General features: G+C 48.4%; 1 protein-coding gene across 1 annotated transcript in view; it reads right to left on the reverse strand.

Moving 5' to 3' along the window:
- Positions 1 to 20,891, reverse strand: part of SMIM24 (small integral membrane protein 24) — a 138,554-nt gene that overhangs the window by 79,143 nt on the left and 38,520 nt on the right. Inside the window, exon 2 of the mRNA XM_077273711.1 lies at positions 3,976 to 4,108. Within this exon, the coding sequence (XP_077129826.1) occupies positions 3,976 to 4,108 (133 nt within the window). The remainder of the gene's footprint in view (positions 1 to 3,975; positions 4,109 to 20,891) is intronic.

The raw sequence follows: 20,891 nt of genomic DNA on the forward strand, positions 1-20,891 counted from the left end.
ATGGCATCAATTTCCACAGATAATGGTAAACTGACTGAACAGAGAACTAGTCTGAACTTGGTGCATATGTAACACCCCAGGGAGTTGTTACAGTGGTGTTGCCTTCCTTTCGGGGAGGGTGATGCCATGCTTGGAAGCGACTGGGATGCCTTTAGCAGGTGGCACATACATGCAACATGTTCTGATTCCAGGCAAGAAGGGGGAACTCTAGACCCAGTTTCAGGGGAGCTTCCCCAGATATATATTCTGGCTTGGAGGAGGAGTTAGAGAGTAGTTGGTCAGAGTGAGTTGGAGAGAGCTGTAGGAGAGCTGGAGCTGTGCAGACATGAGGTTCTGCAGCTCCTGACAAGAAGTGAAGGAGTCAGACAAAGTTGTATTTGTGGAACGTGTGAGGGGAAAGAAAGCACAGGAGAAGTGAAGAGCTGCAGGGGAGCTGCGACTGAGCTCCCTCCATGCTGAAGCGCAGGAACTGGACACCGGGTGTCCGAGGCTGTGTGGGACTGTATGTCCCACAGCAGAAACCATATGGCAGGAGAATTCAAGTTGTCTGTCCACAACCACACCCGAAAGCAAAGCAACATATAGAGCCTGGAGTCGCAACCAAGGACACCTGTAAAAAGGCTCACGTTGCCTGCCATGCGAGTACTGTCCTACATATAGGACAGAGAGAGAGAGAGGACCTTGTGAGAAGCCATAGGCAGCAAGGGACGCACACTACAACACAGAAAGGAAGGCTTTCAACCCCACCAAGGGTGCAAGGGGGATTCCTAATCGCTTCCAGGCTGGCCGGACCTCACCATCACCTGTGACCCGTACCCTGGATTGTGGCAGACTACCACCAGTAAAAGGTAAAGAGACTGCAACTTTGTGTCCTCTGATTCTTTCTGGCACCACACTATCTACCATCTTAATTCACTACACCGTGAGCCTTGGGGATCCAGCTTCACCTGTGGGAAGCCATACCATCCCTACTGCAGTACCATCATTCCCAGTGGACCCTTTTAGCAGCATTGGACATTCCTGACCGAGTACCACAGGTGGCGTCACAAACATTCTTTATTCAAACAACCCCTTTAAAGTCCTTTCCTTTAACTTGGATGCCCAAGGCCACGGACCGGGTCGCTGACACTGTGATCACCCCTTTAATGACCACCAGACCCAGCCCGAGTACCCCAGGGCCCTAGCGGGCGCTCCACATACCAAAAAACAATTAACATAGCAAATAGAGAAATGGTTGCACTCAATTGTACTAAAGCAAGGGAATGTGTGATACCTGAAATGTGAATAGCATAATGGCCTGGTAAAAACTATGAAAAAACACAAGATGCTTAGCACAAAATTTGGCCAAAAAATGAGAGCCCATCCACCATCGTCAAGGTAATGTCATGGATCAGATGGGTCCCTGACCTAACTGCCTAATGTGAACACTTACCTCTGGCTCACATTTTTTGGCCAGATTTTGTGCTAAGCATCTCATGTGTTTTTTCATAGTAAAGCTATTATGCTATTCACATTTCATGTATCATACATTCCCTTGCTTTAGTACAATTAAGTGCAACCATTTCTCTATCAATTTCCACAGAGTACAAATAGTATAATGGCACTCTGACAAACCTTCATTACAGGTACCAGATGGATACACAACTTGGAATCTCCACATTTAAAAAAAATTATTGTCACACACCACTAAAATGGCATCAATTTCTGCAGAATATAAACAATATAATGGCCCTCTGACACACCTTCAACTACAGGCAACCCATCAGAATAATAGGCCTCTGGCACACCTTCCACTACAGGCAACCCACCAGATGGAGACCCACCTTGGATTCTAGACATTTCAAAAATTATTGACACCACTAAAGTGGCATAAATTTCCACAGAGTAGAAACAGTATAATAGGCCTCTGAAAAACCTTCCACTACAGGCAAAACACCAGATGGAGACCCATCTTGGATTCTCCACATTTCTAAAAATTGGCACAAATTTTTTAGAAATAGTATAATGGCCCACAGACACCCCTTCACAGCAGGCAACCCACCAGATGGAGACACAACTTGGGAGTCTCCACATTGCAAAAGATTATTTTCAAACATCACTAAGGCTACGTTCACATTTGCGGTGTGCGCCGCAGCGTCGGGCGCCGCAGCGTCGCCGCATGCGTCATGCGCCCCTATATTTAACATGGGGGCGCATGGACATGCGTCGCACTTGCGTTTTGCGCCGCATGCGTCCCTGCGGCGCCCGCGTCTGGGCGCAGAGGACGCAGCAAGTTGCATTTTTGCTGCGTCAAAAATCAATGAAAAAAAGGACGCAGGCGGCGCAAAACGCAGCGTTGTGCATGCGTTTTGCTGCGTTTTTGTTTGCGTTGTGCGTTGCGGCGCCGATGCTGCGGCGCACAACGCAAATGTGAACGTAGCCTAAAGTGGCATCAATTTCCAGATTAGAAATAATATAATGACCCTCTGACACCCATTCCACTACAGGCAATCCACCAGATAAAGACCCAACTTGGAGTCTTATTATTATTATTTCCAATAATTATTGTCACACACAACTAAAGTGACATCAATTTCCACAGGGTAGAAACAGTAAAATAGGCCTCTGACACACCTGCCACTACAGGTAACCCATCAGATGGAGACCCAACTTGGATTATCCACATTTCAACAAAAGTGGCATACATTTCCACAGAGTAGATATAGTGCATTGGCCCACAGACACCCCTTCACTACAGGCAACACACCAGATGGAGACACAACTTGGAGTCATCACATTTGAAAAAATTATTGTCACACACCAGTAAAGTGGCATCAATTTCCACAGGGTAGAAACAGTATAATAGGCCCTCTGACACCCTTTCCACTGTAGGCCACCAACCAGATGGACAGGCAACTTGGAGTCTCCACATTTCAAAAAATTATTGCCACACAGCACTAAAGTGGCATAATTTTTCACAGAGTAGAAATAGTATAATGGCCCTCTGACAACCTTTCACTACAGGCAACCCACCAGATGGAGACACAACTTGGAGTCATCACATTTAAAAAAATTATTGTCACACACCACTAAAGCGGCACAAATTTCCATAGAGTAGAAACAGTATAATGGCCCTCTGACACCCCTTTCACTACAGGCAACCCACCAGACAGAGACCCAAATTGGAGTCTCCACATTACAAAAATGTATCGTCACAGACCACTAAAGTGGCATCAATTTCCACCTAGTAGAAACAGTATAATGGCCCTCTGATACACCTTCCACTACAGGCAACCCACTAGATGAAGATCCAACTTGGAGTCTCCATATTTCCAAAAATTATTGTCACACAGCACTAAAGTGGCATAATTTTTCACAGAGTAGAAATAGTATAATGGTCCTCTGACAACCCTTCCACTACAGTCAACCTACCAGATGGAGACACAACTTCGAGTCTTCACATTTCAAAAAATAGTTTGTAACATTAGCAGCCGTAGCAACAGCAGGCACAGAAGGCACGGCAAAGGTGGCACATACTGCAATGCATTACTGAACTGACAGCTGAAGCATAGTTCACTGTTTTTGACATCCGAGTGCAGTCCGGTGTTTCACACACACCTATAGACTTGTATTGGTGAGGGTTATCCGATTCTCGGATGCAATCGCAGTATGACATTGTTTTCTCATTGCCGATTCGGAATGAGAACATAATCGCAGATCAGAACTGCCCCATAGAATAACACTAGTCCGAGTGCTATGCGATGTTTTATAATATAGCACTCGACCGTGTTATACGCTTGTGTGAGTGAGCCCTTCGTTTGTCTGTTGAACGCTGTATAATATTACAAGTCCAAAATGAGTCAATGATATTGCTGAACCAGAGATTGTTGCAGTCAAAGAAACACTTTTGTGACTTTGTAACTGATTCTACAGTTATAGGGCGCTTAACTGGTGGGGCAAGCCTCACAGTTTGAGAAGCAACGGTTTAGTACATACCTTTTCTTGCACCAGACTCTGTTAATTATCAGTAAGATGAACACAATGAAAAGAAATACAACCATGGCTGTAAGACCAAGCAACCATGGTTGAAATCCAGAAGAACTTGAACTGGAAGAATCTTGACGCTCACCTGTTAAAGAAAAAGAATAGTATTTTGGGTGCAAATTGATGGATTAAGTAGATTAGAGAAAAGGTTGCAAAAAGCAAAAAGGCCTGCATCAAACTTTGTTTTTTAGAAGTATTAATGTATGTTAAAAATACATAATTTTAGCTTTTTTTGTACTTTATACATTTTTGACATGTATTGTTTGTTCATTTTTTCACTCCTATAGCATAGCCTGTGGGAAAATATGTAAGAAGAAGTGATGGTACACTTGAAGTGCCTCTGCATGATAGTGACATTAATGACCAAAGACTGCCATCTGCTGGCTTGATGAAACCAAGCAGAACCAACTGGCACCAGAAGAATTGCAGGGTGAGCCAGTTCTTGCAGGTAACTTGCATGACCGAGTTACTGGATATAAAAGCCCTGCACACCAAACTGCAGGGGATTTGGCGCCAAAAAGAGTAGTGGTGCAGACATGGACGAGAGATGATTCTGAAGCCAGCGTGACAGGCCACAGCGGAAAGCGTTCGCCACCAGATCGCCGGTCACCGCCAGACAAGGCCCAGATGACCCAAAGACCCAATTACATCAGTCAAGATCCAGAGACCCATCCTATGCCAGTCAAGATCCATAGTCCAGGCTGCAACTGTCAAGACCAGAACCTCGATCTACGTCAGCCAAGTTGCAGAGGCCAGATGACGCCCGTCGAAAGTCAGAACCCAGTCCTCTCTGCCCCAGGCCTAGGAGAAGCCCACCGTTGGCCAAGTGCCAAAGATCTGGGAGGAGATGTTGACCAGAGCAGGACGCCTGTGGTTACAGAAGGAGACATGAGTGAGCAGGGCTGTCACTTTCAACCATAACAGATGGTACAGGGGTTGGCTTGGGTTAGGACAACAGGTGGGGTGGGGGCTGTTTGGTGCACAGGAGGCTCAACTATCTTCGATAGAGTTGAGGACTTGCAGCCTAGGGCCATTGTTGCAGGAAGAGCTAATGTGGCAGCTCCCAGGATTGGGCGTAGTTGGAACGGTGGGGAACTCGGTACCGGGTCCGGTACTTAAAGCGATGTGTCATGACGGCGGTGACTCAGTCTGTGGCCCTGGGCACCCATGTTAAGGGAAAAGTCTTTAAAAGGATTGGTGAATAATAAAAGTTTGTGACGCCACCTGTGGTATTCAGTCAGGGATGACAAACGCTGCTTAAAGGGGTCTGCTGGGGTGATGTTATGGCAGCTGGGATGGTATGACTTCCCACAGGTATAGCTGGGTCCCCAGGGCTCCCGATGTAGTAGGGACAGGTGGTAGGTGGTGTAGAAAGAAACGGAGGGCACAGGGTTGCAGTCTCTTTACCTCTTTACTTGGTTTAAAGAAGCCAAAGTCCAGGGTACTGGATCACAGGTGCTGGTATGGTCCGGCCGGCTTGAAAGTGACTCAGGAATCCCCCTAACCAGGTGGGGTTGGAAGACTTCCTTCTAGCGCTGTGTTGTATTCCCTTGCTGCCTTAGGCCTCACACAAGGTCCTCATGTTCTCTCTGTCCCCCTTTAGGTAGAACACTAACCCGCATGACAGGTAACTCGAGCCTCTATCACGACCCAGGCTCTATGCATTACTGTGTTCTCGGGTGTTAATGGTGTACATGTAACTTGAAATCTAGCTGTCCGCCGGTTTCTGCCAAGGGGCATGAAGTTAAACCCACAACCTCGGTCTTCCAGCTACCGGTATTTGCACTCAGCATGGAGGAAGTTCAGTCGCAACTTCTCTCTCCAGCTCTTCACTTCGCCTTTGCTCCTTCCTCCTTTCAGTCTCTTTATAAGTTGTTCTGCTCTCTTTTTCCTTCCCAGGAGCTGCAGAATCACTCATCTGCACGGCCCCAGCTTTCCTTCCTCACACTTCGCTCTCCTCTCACCAACTGCCTAGTAACTGCCTAGCAACTGACTCCTCCTCCCAACCAGAAAGAGCAGCTCCCCTGGAGTCGGTTGTAGAGCTCCCCCTTCTGGCCTGGAGTCAGAACGGTGTTGTATGTGCTGAATACCTGTTAAAGGGATACTTCCTCGCTTACAAGCATGACATCTCTCTCCCCGTGAGGAAAGCAATGCCACTGTAACAACTGGTTACCTGGGGTGTTACATACTCCTCTTGTATAAAGAACAGTAGTATATCTCTCGAGTGACTTTCCTTGTTATTATAAATGTATTGTTGTATGGTTTATTGCTGTTTTACACTGCTTGATATCATTAACTGTCACCTAACTACTAAACCGTTCATTGACTGTTCCTGCCTTGTGCCTTCTGTGTATTGCATTTGGTCACCTGCTTACATCTGGCATAGTCGACAGGATGCAACATTCAAAAACAGAGATGGCAGGCCAGTCCGTGACTGAGTCCGTCAGGGGAAATATACCCTTGGGGCTATGCTCAACAACCATCCCAAGTTCACGGGAAGCAGTGTATCACTGTGAGATTGAATGGAGACACTGAAGAGCATGCTGAGCTTGTACCCACTGGCCCACACTGTTCAAGCTGAGTTAGCCCTTCTGACCCTTGATGGAGAGTCCCAGCAGACATGTACAGCCAGCCTAGTGACTATGTCACTGTGGGAAAAGTGATAAAAATCATAGACACTATGATTTACACTACCAATTTAGGGCACCTCCGCATGCGTTTGTTTCGGCGAGTCGAAGGGCAAAGTGACACTGTAGCTCAGTATCTAAATGTGTTGCAGGAAGTGATGGCCCTTGGATGAAGTGCTGCGGGATCCACTAGTTGCTGGACTAAGGGACCCTATCTGAGACAGGCCATAAAGGAGCGTCTACTCATGAATCCAGATCTGAGCTTTATTGAAGTTGGAGCCGAAGGTTGGGTCTTGGAATGAGAAGCCCCTGTCCTAATGGTTGTGGTACAAAGCCATGAAGTGGCCACCCATGGGCCAAAACATGCAGAGCCCAACTGGGCTACAACAGTAAATACGGGATGTCCAGGGTGAGCTGAATAGTATCAAGGGGACCCCTGCTAGCGTCATCCTACCTGTCCCCATAGCCCAATGTGAAGGGAGGCTGGAGCGGGAAAGTCACTTCTGACATGCCCCGCCACACCGCGTCCACAGCCCATCAGTGGAACGCGTGCCAGAATACTGGTCCTGCAGTTAAAGCGGCCATATATGGGAGAGAAGGAGGAGGGGGCATCCGTTAATCTAACGCACCTCATTGTCGTGGAGCATACCGTGGGGTTCCGAATCCCAGAAGGGAGACAGCAAGACTCTGAAGATATTGTCTCTAAGAGACCTATTACCTGGGTTGAATTCAATGGGTAGTGTATTTGCTGCTTGATGGACACGATGTAGCAGGTGATCACTATGCCTGAAGAATATATTCAGATTCACTTACCTGAATCTGAGAACACCAGCACCAAGTCCAGACAGTAAGGCGGTTGGTCAAGCAAAAGTTTTGGGAGGTGAAACATTCAGGCCGGTCTCCAATGTTGGGTGAACAGCTCCAGACAGGAGACTGTGTGCTAGTGCAGGTCAAGCGACCCAAGAATATGCTAGATCACCACTGGGAATCAGTACCCTACTGGGTCGCGAGGAACATTCACCCAGACAATCCAGTCATCTTTAAGGTCAGACTTGAGGGAGCATTACCCTGTTGCATCAGAGTGTTGCACCAGTATATGTTGCAGCCCTGTTCCCCTGAAGCAGAAGAGCCCACCGAGACTACAGTAGGTCTCCAACAGAAACCCCCAAATTGAAGTCCCAGGAGATGAGGAAGGATGGCTTACAGTGCAGTTGAGATCACTGTCTGGAATTGCCAATTCTGCTCTCAAGTGCCGCAGAGATCGAATCAGGGGTCAACTTAAAATCACCAGTGACTGGGTCTCCAAGTATTCCAGAAGTGTCAAAACAGGAAGAACCCTTCAGGACTGAGTGTGCCAACACCGATATTCTCCCCAACCAGTACACCCAAGCTGAATTTGTGTGGACACAGATATAACAGAAAAAACAAAAATGCGCTGATCTTGGGTTATCCTTGGGGAAACTTCGAACCCGCAAGGATTCCACCCGCCCGATGACTGATGAGCTAAAATGATGAAAGAATGAAAGAGGAAGATGGTACCCCTGAAGAGCTCCTGTGTGATGTGACATTATGTCATGATTCCTCTTCTCAGTGAATGATTGCTATCCTGTTCTATGGAAACTGTGCTGCTGACCTGTCTGTGTCTTGATTGACAACTTGGCTGTCCAATACTGTGATGGGCTTGCTGAGCTGTCAGTTCCTTGATTGACAGCTCTGCTGTCCAATCTGTGACTGGGGTGTGTGGGGCTTTCTGCAGGGGTTCAGTGTTCTGGTGATCGCATAACTACTTAACTGAGCTATTCTCTGTTTGCCCCTGATCCCTGCCAGACATAGTTTGTGAGTGTTAGTCTGATTCTGTTGCTCTGAGCTCTGGTCTTCTGCTGCCTGACCCTTTGGACCATATTCTGACTATTCCTTTGTCTTTCGGATTTTGATCCACTCTCTCTTGTTATTGACCCTGGAATGTGACCTGACTTACACCTTCATCTTTTCCCTTGGTTATCTAAGTACTCTCTTGGTATTCAACCTGGACCGTCTTACTCTTCTGCCTCATGGCCTGTCCGTGAGCAGTGACTAGCGTCACACATTAGTGAGGAACGACTGCCATCTGCTGGCTGGACGAAACCAGGCATAACAAACTGGTACCAGAAGAATTGCAGAGGAGCCAGTTCTTGTGCGGGCCATGGTCAGGTGACAGAATTCCTGTATATATAAGCCTTGCACACCAAACTGCAGGGGGATTTGGCGCTAACAAGAGTGGTGGTGAAGATGTGGATGAGAGACAATGCTGAAGCCAGTGTGACAGGCCAATGGAGAGCGTGCATCACCAGGTTGCCAGTCACCACTAGACAAGGCCCAGACGATGCCCGGTGAGACCCAGAGAACCAATTACACCAGTCAAGACCCAGAGACAGGCCTGTCATGAGTGTGTCACATCATCCTGGGAGATCGGGAGTTAGAAAATAGGGATGAGTGAGCACCAAAATGCTTTCATTGCTCGAAACAAGCAATTCCTAATACTTGCATGCAGGTTTCTCATTCACTTTGCTGTCATCAAGTTTTGATTCAGATTTTGCCTCCAATCCGCGCCAAAAAAGGTGACAAAAACGTCCCAATCTGCAATGTGTGCACACAGACTAAAATTTTGAACACGTTTTTGGAGGCTTATATAGCAATGAAATGTACCCAAGAAGATGTAATACCCTATGGGTGAGCAATATAATACCAATATATTTTAAACAAGGTTTTTGAGGCTTTTACAGCAACGAAATGTACCAAGGAAGATGTAATACCCTACGGGTGAGCAATATGATACCAATAAATTTTGAACAAGTTTTTTGAAGGTTATACACCAACAAAATGTAATACAGACCACGGAATAGTCTATGGGTGAAAAAAAATAATACCAATAAATTTTGAATATGTTTTTGAGGCTATTATAGCAACAAAATGTACTCAAGTTTTTTGAAGCCTTTATAGCAACAAAATGTACCAAAGAAGATGTAATACCCTATGGGTGAGCATGAGCAATATAATACCAATACATTTTAAAGAATTTTTTTGAGGCTTTCATAGCAATGAAATGTACCCAAGAAGATGTAGTGCCCTATGGTTGAGCAATATGATACCGATAAATTTGGAAAAAGTTTTTGGAGGATTATATAACAATGAAATGTACTCCAGACCACTGAATAGTCTATAGGTGATTAATATAATAACGATAAAATTTTGAAAAAGTTTTTGGAGGGTTATATACCAATGAAATGTACCCAAGAACACATAATATTGTTTGGCTGAAAAATGTAACCCAGCAACATTTTTAAACTTTTTTTGTGAGTCTTATATATCACTAAAATTGTGTCTCAGAATACGTAATAGTGTAGGGGTAAGAAATGTGAAGAAACAAGCAAACTTTTCAAACATGCAATACTGTACGGATGAGTAATCTAATCCTCAAATATTTTTCTATACTTTTTGTACGTTTTACATACCACTGTGATGTTAAACTGTATAGATGAGTCATTGAATCCATAACAATATTTTTAACGAAAATATTTTGAAAGTGTAGATGATGTACTTATACAGTAGTAAAGGCTTTGCAGAAAGTGCAAAGCCAGACAGAAAATATGATTAAGGTTATCCATAGACCCCGGAAAGGCAAACACCAGCAGGCCTCATTAAAATATTGAATAATAAAACACTTTATGTGCTGCTGTCATCTTGTGGTGTGGAAAAGTGTGGGCTAATCCAGGTTTTGTTCTTCTTTATAAGAGTGAGCATGTCTGCATTCTTTGTTAACAGTTGAAAGAGCCTGTCTGTTATGACCCCCTTGGTTGCACTAAAAACCTGCTTAGAAGCTAGCGGCAGGGCAGCAGAACACCTTCAAGGAGTAGAGGGACAGCTCATGCCAGGTGTCCAGCTTTGAAACCCAATAGTTGAAAGTTGCAGCAGAATTAGGGAATATGCTGGTTTAGTTGACCAGGTATTGCTTGACCATCTTTAAAAACTTTTCCCTCCTTGTCACAAATACCTCGTCATCAGGCCCTGGGTGCTGGGCTGGGTCATGAAATTGGCCCATGCGTTTAACAGCATACTCCTGCCTCTGCTGTGTGTCTCCTTGGCCTCAACCACTGGCCTCTTCTGCTCAGTTGCATGGGCTGCTGCAGCACTGCCAGACTTATGGCAGCTGTAGCCAACTTGCGGAAATGGGCACTGACGCAGCATACTTCGCCAGGAGCTCTGGCAAATCTGGGTGTGTTTTTAGAAACTGCTGAACTACCAAGTTGAGCACATGTGCCAAGCATGGTATGTGTGTAAGCTTGCTATTATCACACACGACCATGCCTGGTTGGAGGTCCTGCAGCAAAAACACAGATCTGTCTGCTCTGTTATTCCTTTAGGCAACTCTCCCATTTTGTCTTCTAGAAAAATTAGCTTCAGCAGAGCCTGTTGCCACTTCGTTGAAGCAGTGCTGCAGAGCTTCCATCTACCAGCTGATATGGACGATGTGCTCTGAGATATATGCCTAGCTGCATCCTGCAAAAATTTTTTCTATGTTAGCTGTTTTTGAAATCAGGGGTAGGACTCGCAAGCATGAGGACCCTTGACGTTGGGTTGCAAGCTTATGTATTTTGTCCAAAATAGTAACCAATACCTCATTTAATGTATTTATTATACACATCATTTTTTTCATCTTTTATTGCACTTTTTACCATTTTTTGCATGATGCAGCTAGGCCTCTTTTTTGTGGCTTGGTGTACTGGGGCGTCTGTCTTTGTGAGGTGCATATACACTCACTGGCCACTTTATTAGGTACACCTGTCCAACTTCTTGTTAACACTTAATTTCTAATCAGCCAATCACATGGCGGCAACTCAGTGCATTTAGGCATGTAGACATGGTCAAGACAATCTCCTGCAGTTCAAACCGAGCATCAGTATGGGGAAGAAAGGTGATTTGAGTGCCTTTGAACGTGGCATGGTTGTTGGTGCCAGAAGGGCTGGTCTGAGTATTTCAGAAACTGCTGATCTACTGGGATTTTCACGCACAACCATCTCTAGGGTTTACAGAGAATGGTCCGAAAAAGAAAAAAAATCCAGTGAGCGGCAGTTCTGTGGGCGGAAATGCCTTGTTGATGCCAGAGGTCAGAGGAGAATGGGCAGACTGGTTCGAGCTGATAGAAAGGCAACAGTGACTCAAATCGCCACCCGTTACAACCAAGGTAGGCCTAAGAGCATCTCTGAACGCACAGTGCGTCGAACTTTGAGGCAGATGGGCTACAGCAGCAGAAGACCACACCGGGTACCACTCCTTTCAGCTAAGAACAGGAAACTGAGGCTACAATTTGTACAAGCTCATCGAAATTGGACAGTAGAAGATTGGAAAAACGTTGCTTGGTCTGATGAGTCTCGATTTCTGCTGCGACATTCGGATGGTAGGGTCAGAATTTGGCGTAAACAACATGAAAGCATGGATCCATCCTGCCTTGTATGGAGCATCTTTGGGATGTGCAGCCGACAAATCTGCGGCAACTGTGTGATGCCATCATGTCAATATGGACCAAAATCTCTGAGGAATGCTTCCAGCACCTTGTTGAATCTATGCCACGAAGAATTAAGGCAGTTCTGAAGGCAAAAGGGGGTCCAACCCGTTACTAGCATGGTGTACCTAATAAAGTGGCCGGTGAGTGTATATAGTACTGGGCAGCCCGCCTGCTAATACTATGAGCGTCATCAATAGGCTGTTAGCCAGACACTTTGCATCACATGTACCTGTATGAATGGCGTTCTACTTAAGCCCTATCTTTCTACTAGGCAGCCAACCCCTCCATAATTTGCTAGGTGTGTGGGTGGCTGTTTTTATCAGTAGTTTGCACCTGTGCTGCCCTTGCCTTTACCAGTGAGGGCCTGCTGCATCCTGTTAGTGTATTTGTTATCGGACAGGTTTTAGGAAGGCTGTATCCTTATGGTATGTGTTTTTTTGAATTTTTCTGTGTTAGCTCTTTTATAACCTCTGATGACGTCACACGGCCAGCCAATCAAAGTAATGCCACAACCAAGATGGCTACGACATTACAGTGACTCACAGACAATTCCCATATGCCTACTTACTGGCTGCGTAACAGGTGCCAAAAATGTGGGGCAAGGATTTGAGTTTTCACTCGAACATCGCCCATTGCTCACCAAGTAACGAGCACATCCGTGCAACGTTATACTCGAGTGATAACCTATTTTCACCAAGCACGTTCGCTCATCAATAGTGTTGAGCATTCCGATACCGCAAGTATCGGGTATCGGCCGATACTTGCGGTATCGGAATTCCGATACCGGGATTCCGATACTTGCCGTGTATCGGATACCGGAATCGGAAGTTCCCAGATTCAAACTGCACGAATTCAGCCAATGAGAATGATTCCAAGTGTGGGCACATCCTGTTCAGCATGGAGGGCATGAAACTACTGGCAAGGCTGTGATTGGCTGCTGAAATGATGTCATGCTGCAGTTTAAAAGTCGCTGGCGCCATTTTGCGCTCACTCTGCTGTGAATTCAGTTAGTGACAGGACGCTGTTTGCTGACTGAGGGCCAGTTTAGAGATAGCGATTTGCTTCATTGTTCTTTTCCAAGGCTAATTTAGCAACCGCTGTGTTCACCTACTAATCACCTTGCTTTTGCCTTGCAGCGCTGTTTTCACAGCGATCTGCAAGGTCTGTGTGTGTGTGTGTGTGTGTGTGTGTGTGTGCAGCCCACTCTCTAGTCTGTGTGCAGCCATAGGCCATAGCTGGTTGTATTCAGTTCAGGGAGGGTGGTTCACTGCCTCATACTGTTCAATTTTTTTTTTTTTCAAGTAGTGCAGGCTGCTGCACATATTTTCAAAAAATTCCTATTAGTGTCTTTCCACCCGTATCCAGCTAACTTGTGGAAAAACACTACATAGGACAACGTAGAGGAGTGTTTTTGGGCCTTGCAGCGCCGTTTACGGCTGTCTGCACGGTCTCCGTGTGACTGCAGCTTGCCCTGTAGTCTGTGTGCAGCCATAGCCGGTTGTATCCAGCTCAGGGTTCTTCACTGCGTCATACCGCAAAATCAATTTTCCTTTTGTTTTAAGTAGTGCAGGCTGCTGCACATTTTTTCAAAAAATTCCTATTAGTGTCTTTCCACCCGTATCCAGCTAACTTGTGGAAAAACACTACATAGGATAACGTAGAGGAGTGTTTTTGGGCCTTGCAGCGCCGTTTACGGCTGTCTGCACGGTCTCCATGTGACTGCAGCTCGCCCTGTAGTCTGTGTGCAGCCATAGCCGGATGTATCCAGCTCAGGGTTCTTCACTGCGTCATACCGTAAAATCAATTTTCCTTTTGTTTTAAGTAGTGCAGGCTGCTGCACATTTTTTCAAAAAATTCCTATTAGTGTCTTTCCACCCGTATCCAGCTAACTTGTGGAAAAACACTACATAGGATAACGTAGAGGAGTGTTTTTGGGCCTTGCAGCGCCGTTTACGGCTGTCTGCACGGTCTCCGTGTGACTGCAGCTCGCCCTGTAGTTTGTGAGCAGCCATAGCCGGTTGTATCTAGCTCAGGGTTCTTCACTGCGTCATACCGTAAAATCAATTTTCCTTTTGTTTTAAGTAGTGCAGGCTGCTGCACATTTTTTCAAAAAATTCCTATTAGTGTCTTTCCACCCGTATCCAGCTAACTTGTGGAAAAACACTACATAGGACAACGTAGAGGAGTGTTTTTGGGCCTTGCAGCGCCGTTTACGGCTGTCTGCACAGTCTCCGTGTGACTGCAGCTCTCCCTGTTGTCAGTTCAGCCCCAAAAAAATAAATAAATAATAAAGTTCACCAAACACACCACTTTACATTTGTGTAGGCCACATTAGCTCATATTAAAGTCTAGTCCACACTTTAGAAAATTAGTGTTTCTTATACCTGTTAGGAGCTGTTCAGGAATAAGCACACAAAGCCGTTAGTACTTTTCTGCTTATCTTTATCAGTCAACCAAGATGAAGAAGGCAGGGAGTAAGGCACGTGGGCGTGGGCGCGGAGCAGGGAGAGGACGTGGGGATTCTGTGCCTGCTGCGGGCACCGGTGACCCATCAGCACCCACTTTCAGCAGGGAACAGTCGTTCATGCGCAGCTTTGTCAGAGAGCGCCGTACACCGCTGCTGCGTGAAGACCAAATTGAAGCCGTTGTTGGATGGATGGCAGCTAATGCATCGACTTCAATTAGTGCCACATCCTCTCAGACACAGAGCACTGGAGAGCACCCATCTGTCTCTTCACCACCTGCCAAATTGCCCAGGCAGACAGAGAGCCCAGGACAGGAGCCGTCTCTACTTCTGTTCTCTGAATCTCTTGGCTTGGAAACAGGGGGCCAGCCAAGCAGCATTGGAGGAATGGAAGAAGAGGCAGGGTGCAGTGATGCCCAACAGCTTTTTCTCTCTGAGTCTGAAGAGGCGGGTGGGCCAGTGCCTCCGGTCACCACATCGCAGGACGCATCCGCTGATGACACTCAGGTGCCACTTTCTGGTGCATGCTCTGCTGCTGAGACTACCCAGGAGGAGCAGTTGGTGGCAGAGGGTAGTGTAGATGATGAGGTCCTTGACCCATCTTGGCGTGAGGGACAGGAAAGTGGTGGGAGCAGCTCTGAGGAAGAGATTCCCCGAACGGGCCGGAGAGGGAGGGGGAAGACTGCGGATCCTGCAGCCTCCACTTTGGCACCCGTTAGGAGCATGTCTCTTTCAAAAGCCAAAAAGGGCGCTCCCAAGACTTGCAGTGCCTGGTCCTTTTTTGACACAGTTGCAGATGACATTTGCTATGTCAAATGCAAGGTGTGTCATCACAAAGTCAAAAGAGGTCGAAATGTCAGCAACCTCAATACCTCCAACATGTGGAAACATGTGCGGACCAAGCACGTGGCGGAGTTAGAAAAACACACTGAAGAGCTAGGCCAACCAACAGCGGCAGCTACCACTTCTTCAGCTCGTGTTGCCTCTTCCTCCAGCTCACACGCAGCTGGTTCGGCTTCCTCCCAGGATCGCCGTGGAAGAACCTCTGGCACTGTTGTCCAGAGACCCACTGTAATTCCACCCGCAGCTCCACGTTCCCAGTTATCCTCACACTCCCAGGCCAGTCTACAGCCATCGGTAGTACAGGCATGGGAGAAAAGGTGGCCTTTCTCGGCAAACCACCCACGAGCACAGGCTCTGACTGCAGGCATTGCCAAACTTCTGTCACTGGAAATGCTGTCATTCAGGCTGGTGGAGACTGACAGCTTCCGTGACTTGATGTCATTGGCAGTCCCACAGTACAATGTGCCCAGCCGCTTTTACTTCAGCAGGCAAGCTGTCCCTGCCCTGCACAAGCATGTGGAGGGACACATAAAACACGCGCTACTGAACGCCATCAGTAGCAAGGTCCACCTCACCACCGATGCGTGGACCAGTCAACATGGACAGGGGCGATACCTTTCCCTCACAGCCCATTGGGTTAATGTTGTTGAGCCGAGTACAGATCGTGCGAGTGGCGCAGGACGTGTCCTGCCCACTCCAAGGATTGCAGGAATCCAGTCTGTACGCATTGACTCCTCCTCTTACACCAGTTCCTCAGAATCATCGCTGCAGGAGCCGTCACAGTCCACCTCCACATGGACCCGTGAACGTTTACCTGTTACGACCGACATGAGCACAGCCGTGGCCAAACGTCAACAGGCCGTCTTAAAATTAATTTCTTTGGGGAATCGAAGCCACACAGCGCAGGAGCTCTGGAATGCCATCAAGCAGGAGAGCGATGTGTGGTTTGTGGCAGCGAATCTCCAGCCAGGCATGGTAGTGTGTGATATGGCCGAAATCTGGTGGCAGCTCTGGGCCTCGGCAACCTCACTCACATCCCATGTCTGGCACATGTGCTCAATTTGGTCGTGCAGAGTTTTTTGAGGGACTATCCGGATCTTGATGCACTGCTGCACAAGGTCCGCCTAGAGTGTGCTCACTTGCGGCGTTCCAGCACGGCAAAATCGCGCATTGCGGCTCTGCAGCGCCGATTCCGCCTTCCGGAACATCACATCATATGTGACCTACCTACCAGGTGGAATTCCACGTTACATATGTTGGAACGGTTGTGTGAGCAGCAGCAAGCAGTAATGGAGTACCAGCTGCATCAGGCGCAAAGAAGTCGCACTCCGCGCCATTCAGACTTCACAACCACAGATTGGGCCACTATGAAGGACGTCTGCCAGGTTTTGCGTCCCTTCGATTATTCCACGCGGATGGCGAGTGCAGATGATGCACTAGTCAGCATGACTGTCCCCCTTATCTGCCTGCTTGAAAAATCACTGCAAGCGCTAAGGGATGATGTTGTGGAAGAGGTGGAGGATGAGGATTCACCATTTCCATCATCTTCTGGACAGTCAGCGCCACGTGGTTCCTCACAAACGCGTAGGCAGGGGACACTTTGTGAGGAGGATGAGGAGGAGTCAATGGAGGAGGAAGACATCCGTCCAGAGGAGGGAGTTACACAATTGTCCAGTAGTCAGTGTGTACAGCGAGGGTGGGGTGATGACTAGCGGGCAGAGATCACACCTCAAGCAGGAGACAGTGTTTCTTGGACAGTTGGCAGTCTGCAGCACATGGTGGATTACATGCTGCAGTGCCTGAGAAACGACCACCGCATCGCCCACATTCTCAACATGTCTGATTATTGGGTGTTCACCCTCCTCGATCCTCGCTACCGGGACAACGTAGAAAGCCTCATCACACCGTTGAACCGGGAGCGAAAAATGCGGGAGTACCAAGAGACACTGGTGAATTCCATCATCTTCTCCATTCCAACTGAGAGAAGTGCTGCTAGTGCATTACAAAGCAGCTCAGTGCGTCCAGGCAGTGGAGGAGGCTCTGCACAAAGAGGGAGCAGAAGCAGTGCCTCTGCCCAAGGCAAGACCAGTATGGCCCAACTGTGGCACAGTTTTGTGTGCCCGCCACAAAAGTCTACACCATCACAGACGGCTCCAGTCAGCAGGAGGCAACGATTCCGTCAGATGGTGACAGACTACATGTCTTGCCCTCTTGCTGTACTCCCAGACAGCTCTTCCCCTTTCAAGTTTTGGGTCTCAAAGCTGGATACATGGCCAGAGCTAAGCCAGTATGCATTGGAGGTGCTGGCTTGCCCTGCGGCTAGTGTACTATCGGAACGCGTCTTTAGTGCTGCAGGTGGTGTACTAACTGACTGTCGCATGCGACTGTCCTCTGATAACGTTGACCGGCTTACTTTCCTGAAAATGAACCAGGCCTGGATCTCGCAGGAATTTGCCACTCCTCTTCCTGATTAAATAATTAGGTGACTGTCTACAGTATCCAGGTCTCCAGTTGTGTTCATCTTTCTACCACCTGAACTTTAATTCCTGGGCTCCAACACCGCCAGTTGAGGCTCAGAAGTGCCATCTGCACAGTCAAAACATACGACCCAGTGTTATTGGGTGTCAGTAACGTCAGCTGATCCCCAGCTGTGTAGCCGGCAATGTGTCCTGCGACCGCCACGCTGACACAACAACTGAAATGTAAGGGAACCTGTCCCCCCCCCCCAAGGCGTTTGTTACTGAAAGAGCCATCTTGTGCAGCAGTAATGCTGCACAAGGAAAAGGTAGCTGTTTTTGTTTAGCTCCTTGCACACACAGAACTTAACACTTATAAAATGTGTTCACTGATACCGTAAAACCGTCCCGGAGGTGGGACTTTCCTTCGTAATGTGACGCAGCACAGACGTCATTCTTACCCCCCCGGCGCCGTGCGCTGGCTCCTCAGCGTTGTTTGATTTTGTCTCGAAGCCTGCGCTGTTATGTTATCCCTTGGCCAGGCACACTTAGCGCTGCCCCTCTTCTGACATCATTTGGTGTCATGCTGACTGCGCCTGTGCGGCCGCGCTGGCCGAGATCCCGCCTCGCAGTGTCTTCTGATTTAATCACACTGCGGGCCTGGGATCCATGGGCATGCGCAGTGCATATCTTCACCTCCGCCTCTCACTCATCTCCCTTCGCCTTCTTCAGACTGTGCAACGTCAGCTGATCCCTAATAGCATGCCACGGCCGTGACACCGCACAGTCTGAAGAAGCCGGAGGGAGGGGAGTGAGAGGCGAGGATATGCACTGCGCATGGCCACGGATCCCAGGCCCGCGGTGGGATTACATTAGATGACACTGCGAGGCGGGATCTCGGCCAGCGCGGATGCACAGGCGCAGCCAGACTGACACCAAATGATGTCAGAAGATGGGCAGCTCTAAGTGTGCCTGGCCAAGGGATAACATAACAGCGCAGGCTCCGGGACGGAATTAAACAACGCTGAGGAGCCGGGGCACGGCGCCAAGGGGGTAGGAATGACGGCTGTGCTGCGTCATATTACGAAGGAAAGTCTCACCTCCGGGACGGTCTCACGGTATCAGGGGACACATTTTATAAGTGTTTAGTTCTGTGTTTGCAAGGAGCATAATGAAAAGAGCCACCTTTTCCTTTTGCATCCTTTGTGCTGCACAAGCTGGCTCTTTCAGCTACAAACGCCTTGGGGGGGGGGGTTAAAGGTTCCCTTTCGACTTTCTCCAATCAGGCTTCGGCCTACACTGTGTTCCTCTGCTCCTCCTGCTGTCCCTGGGCTCCAACACAGCTAGTTGGTGCCTGGAAGTGCTGTCTGCACAGTCAACACTTGCTGCCGTGTTATTGGGGTTCAGTAACGTCAGCTGTTCCCCAGCTGTGTGTGTGGCAATCCCTCCTATCTCCTCCACCTCCTCCTCCTGCTGTCCCTGGGCTCCAACACCGCTAGTTGTTGCCTGGTAGTGCTGTCCGCACAGTCAACAGTCGCTCCTCTGTTATTGGGGTTCAGTAACGTCAGCTGTTCCCCAGCTGTGTGTGTGGCAATCCCTCCTATCTTCTCCACCTCCTCCTCCTGCTGTCCCTGGGCTCCAACACCGCTAGTTGTTGCCTGGTAGTGCTGTCCGCACAGTCAACAGTCGCTCCTCTGTTATTGGGGTTCAGTAACGTCAGCTGTTCCCCAGCTGTGTGTGTGGCAATCCCTCCTCTCTCCTCCTCCTCCTTCTGTCCCTGGGCTCCAACACAGCTAGTTGTTGTCTGGAAGTGCTGTCCGCACAGTCAACAGTCGCTCCACTGTTATTGGGGTTCAGTAACGTCAGCTGTTCCCCAGCTGTGTGTGTGGCAATCCCTCCTATCTCCTCCACCTCCTCTTCCTGCTGTCCCTGGAATCCAACACCGCTAGTTGTTGCCTGGTAGTGCTGTCCGCACAGTCAACAGTCGCTCCTCTGTTATTGGGGTTCAGTAACGTCAGCTGTTCCCCAGCTGTGTGTGTGGCAATCCCTCCTCTCTCCTCCACCTCCTCCTCCTTCTGTCCCTGGGCTCCAACACAGCTAGTTGTTGTCTGGAAGTGCTGTCCGCACAGTCAACAGTCGCTCCTCTGTTATTGGGGTTCAGTAACGTCAGCTGTTCCCCAGCTGTGTGTGTGGCAATCCCTCCTATCTCCTCCACCTCCTCTTCCTGCTGTCCCTGGAATCCAACACCGCTAGTTGTTGCCTGGTAGTGCTGTCCGCACAGTCAACAGTCGCTCCTCTGTTATTGGGGTTCAGTAACGTCAGCTGTTCCCCAGCTGTGTGTGTGGCAATCCCTCCTCTCTCCTCCACCTCCTCCTCCTTCTGTCCCTGGGCTCCAACACCGCTAGTTGTTGTCTGGAAGTGCTGTCCACACAGTCAACAGTCGCTCCTCTGTTATTGGGGTTCAGTAACGTCAGCTGTTCCCCAGCTGTGTGTGTGGCAATCCCTCCTCTCTCCTCCACCTCCTCCTCCTTCTGTCCCTGGGCTCCAACATCGCTAGTTGTTGTCTGGAAGTGCTGTCCGCACAGTCAACAGTCGCTCCTCTGTTATTGGGGTTCAGTAACGTCAGCTGTTCCCCAGCTGTGTGTGTGGCAATCCCTCCTCTCTCCTCCACCTCCTCCTCCTTCTGTCCCTGGGCTCCAACACCGCTAGTTGTTGTCTGGAAGTGCTGTCCGCACAGTCAACAGTCGCTCCTCTGTTATTGGGGTTCAGTAATGTCAGCTGTTCCCCAGCTGTGTGTGTGGCAATCCCTCCTCTCTCCTCCACCTCCTCCTCCTTCTGTCCCTGGGCTCCAACACCGCTAGTTGTTGTCCGGAAGTGCTGTCCGCACAGAGCCAAACACCTCGCCAATGTGTTAGTGGGGTTCAGTAATGCCTGCT

Source organism: Ranitomeya variabilis, chromosome 1, assembly GCF_051348905.1.
Source record: "Ranitomeya variabilis isolate aRanVar5 chromosome 1, aRanVar5.hap1, whole genome shotgun sequence".
NCBI lineage: Eukaryota > Metazoa > Chordata > Amphibia > Anura > Dendrobatidae > Ranitomeya > Ranitomeya variabilis.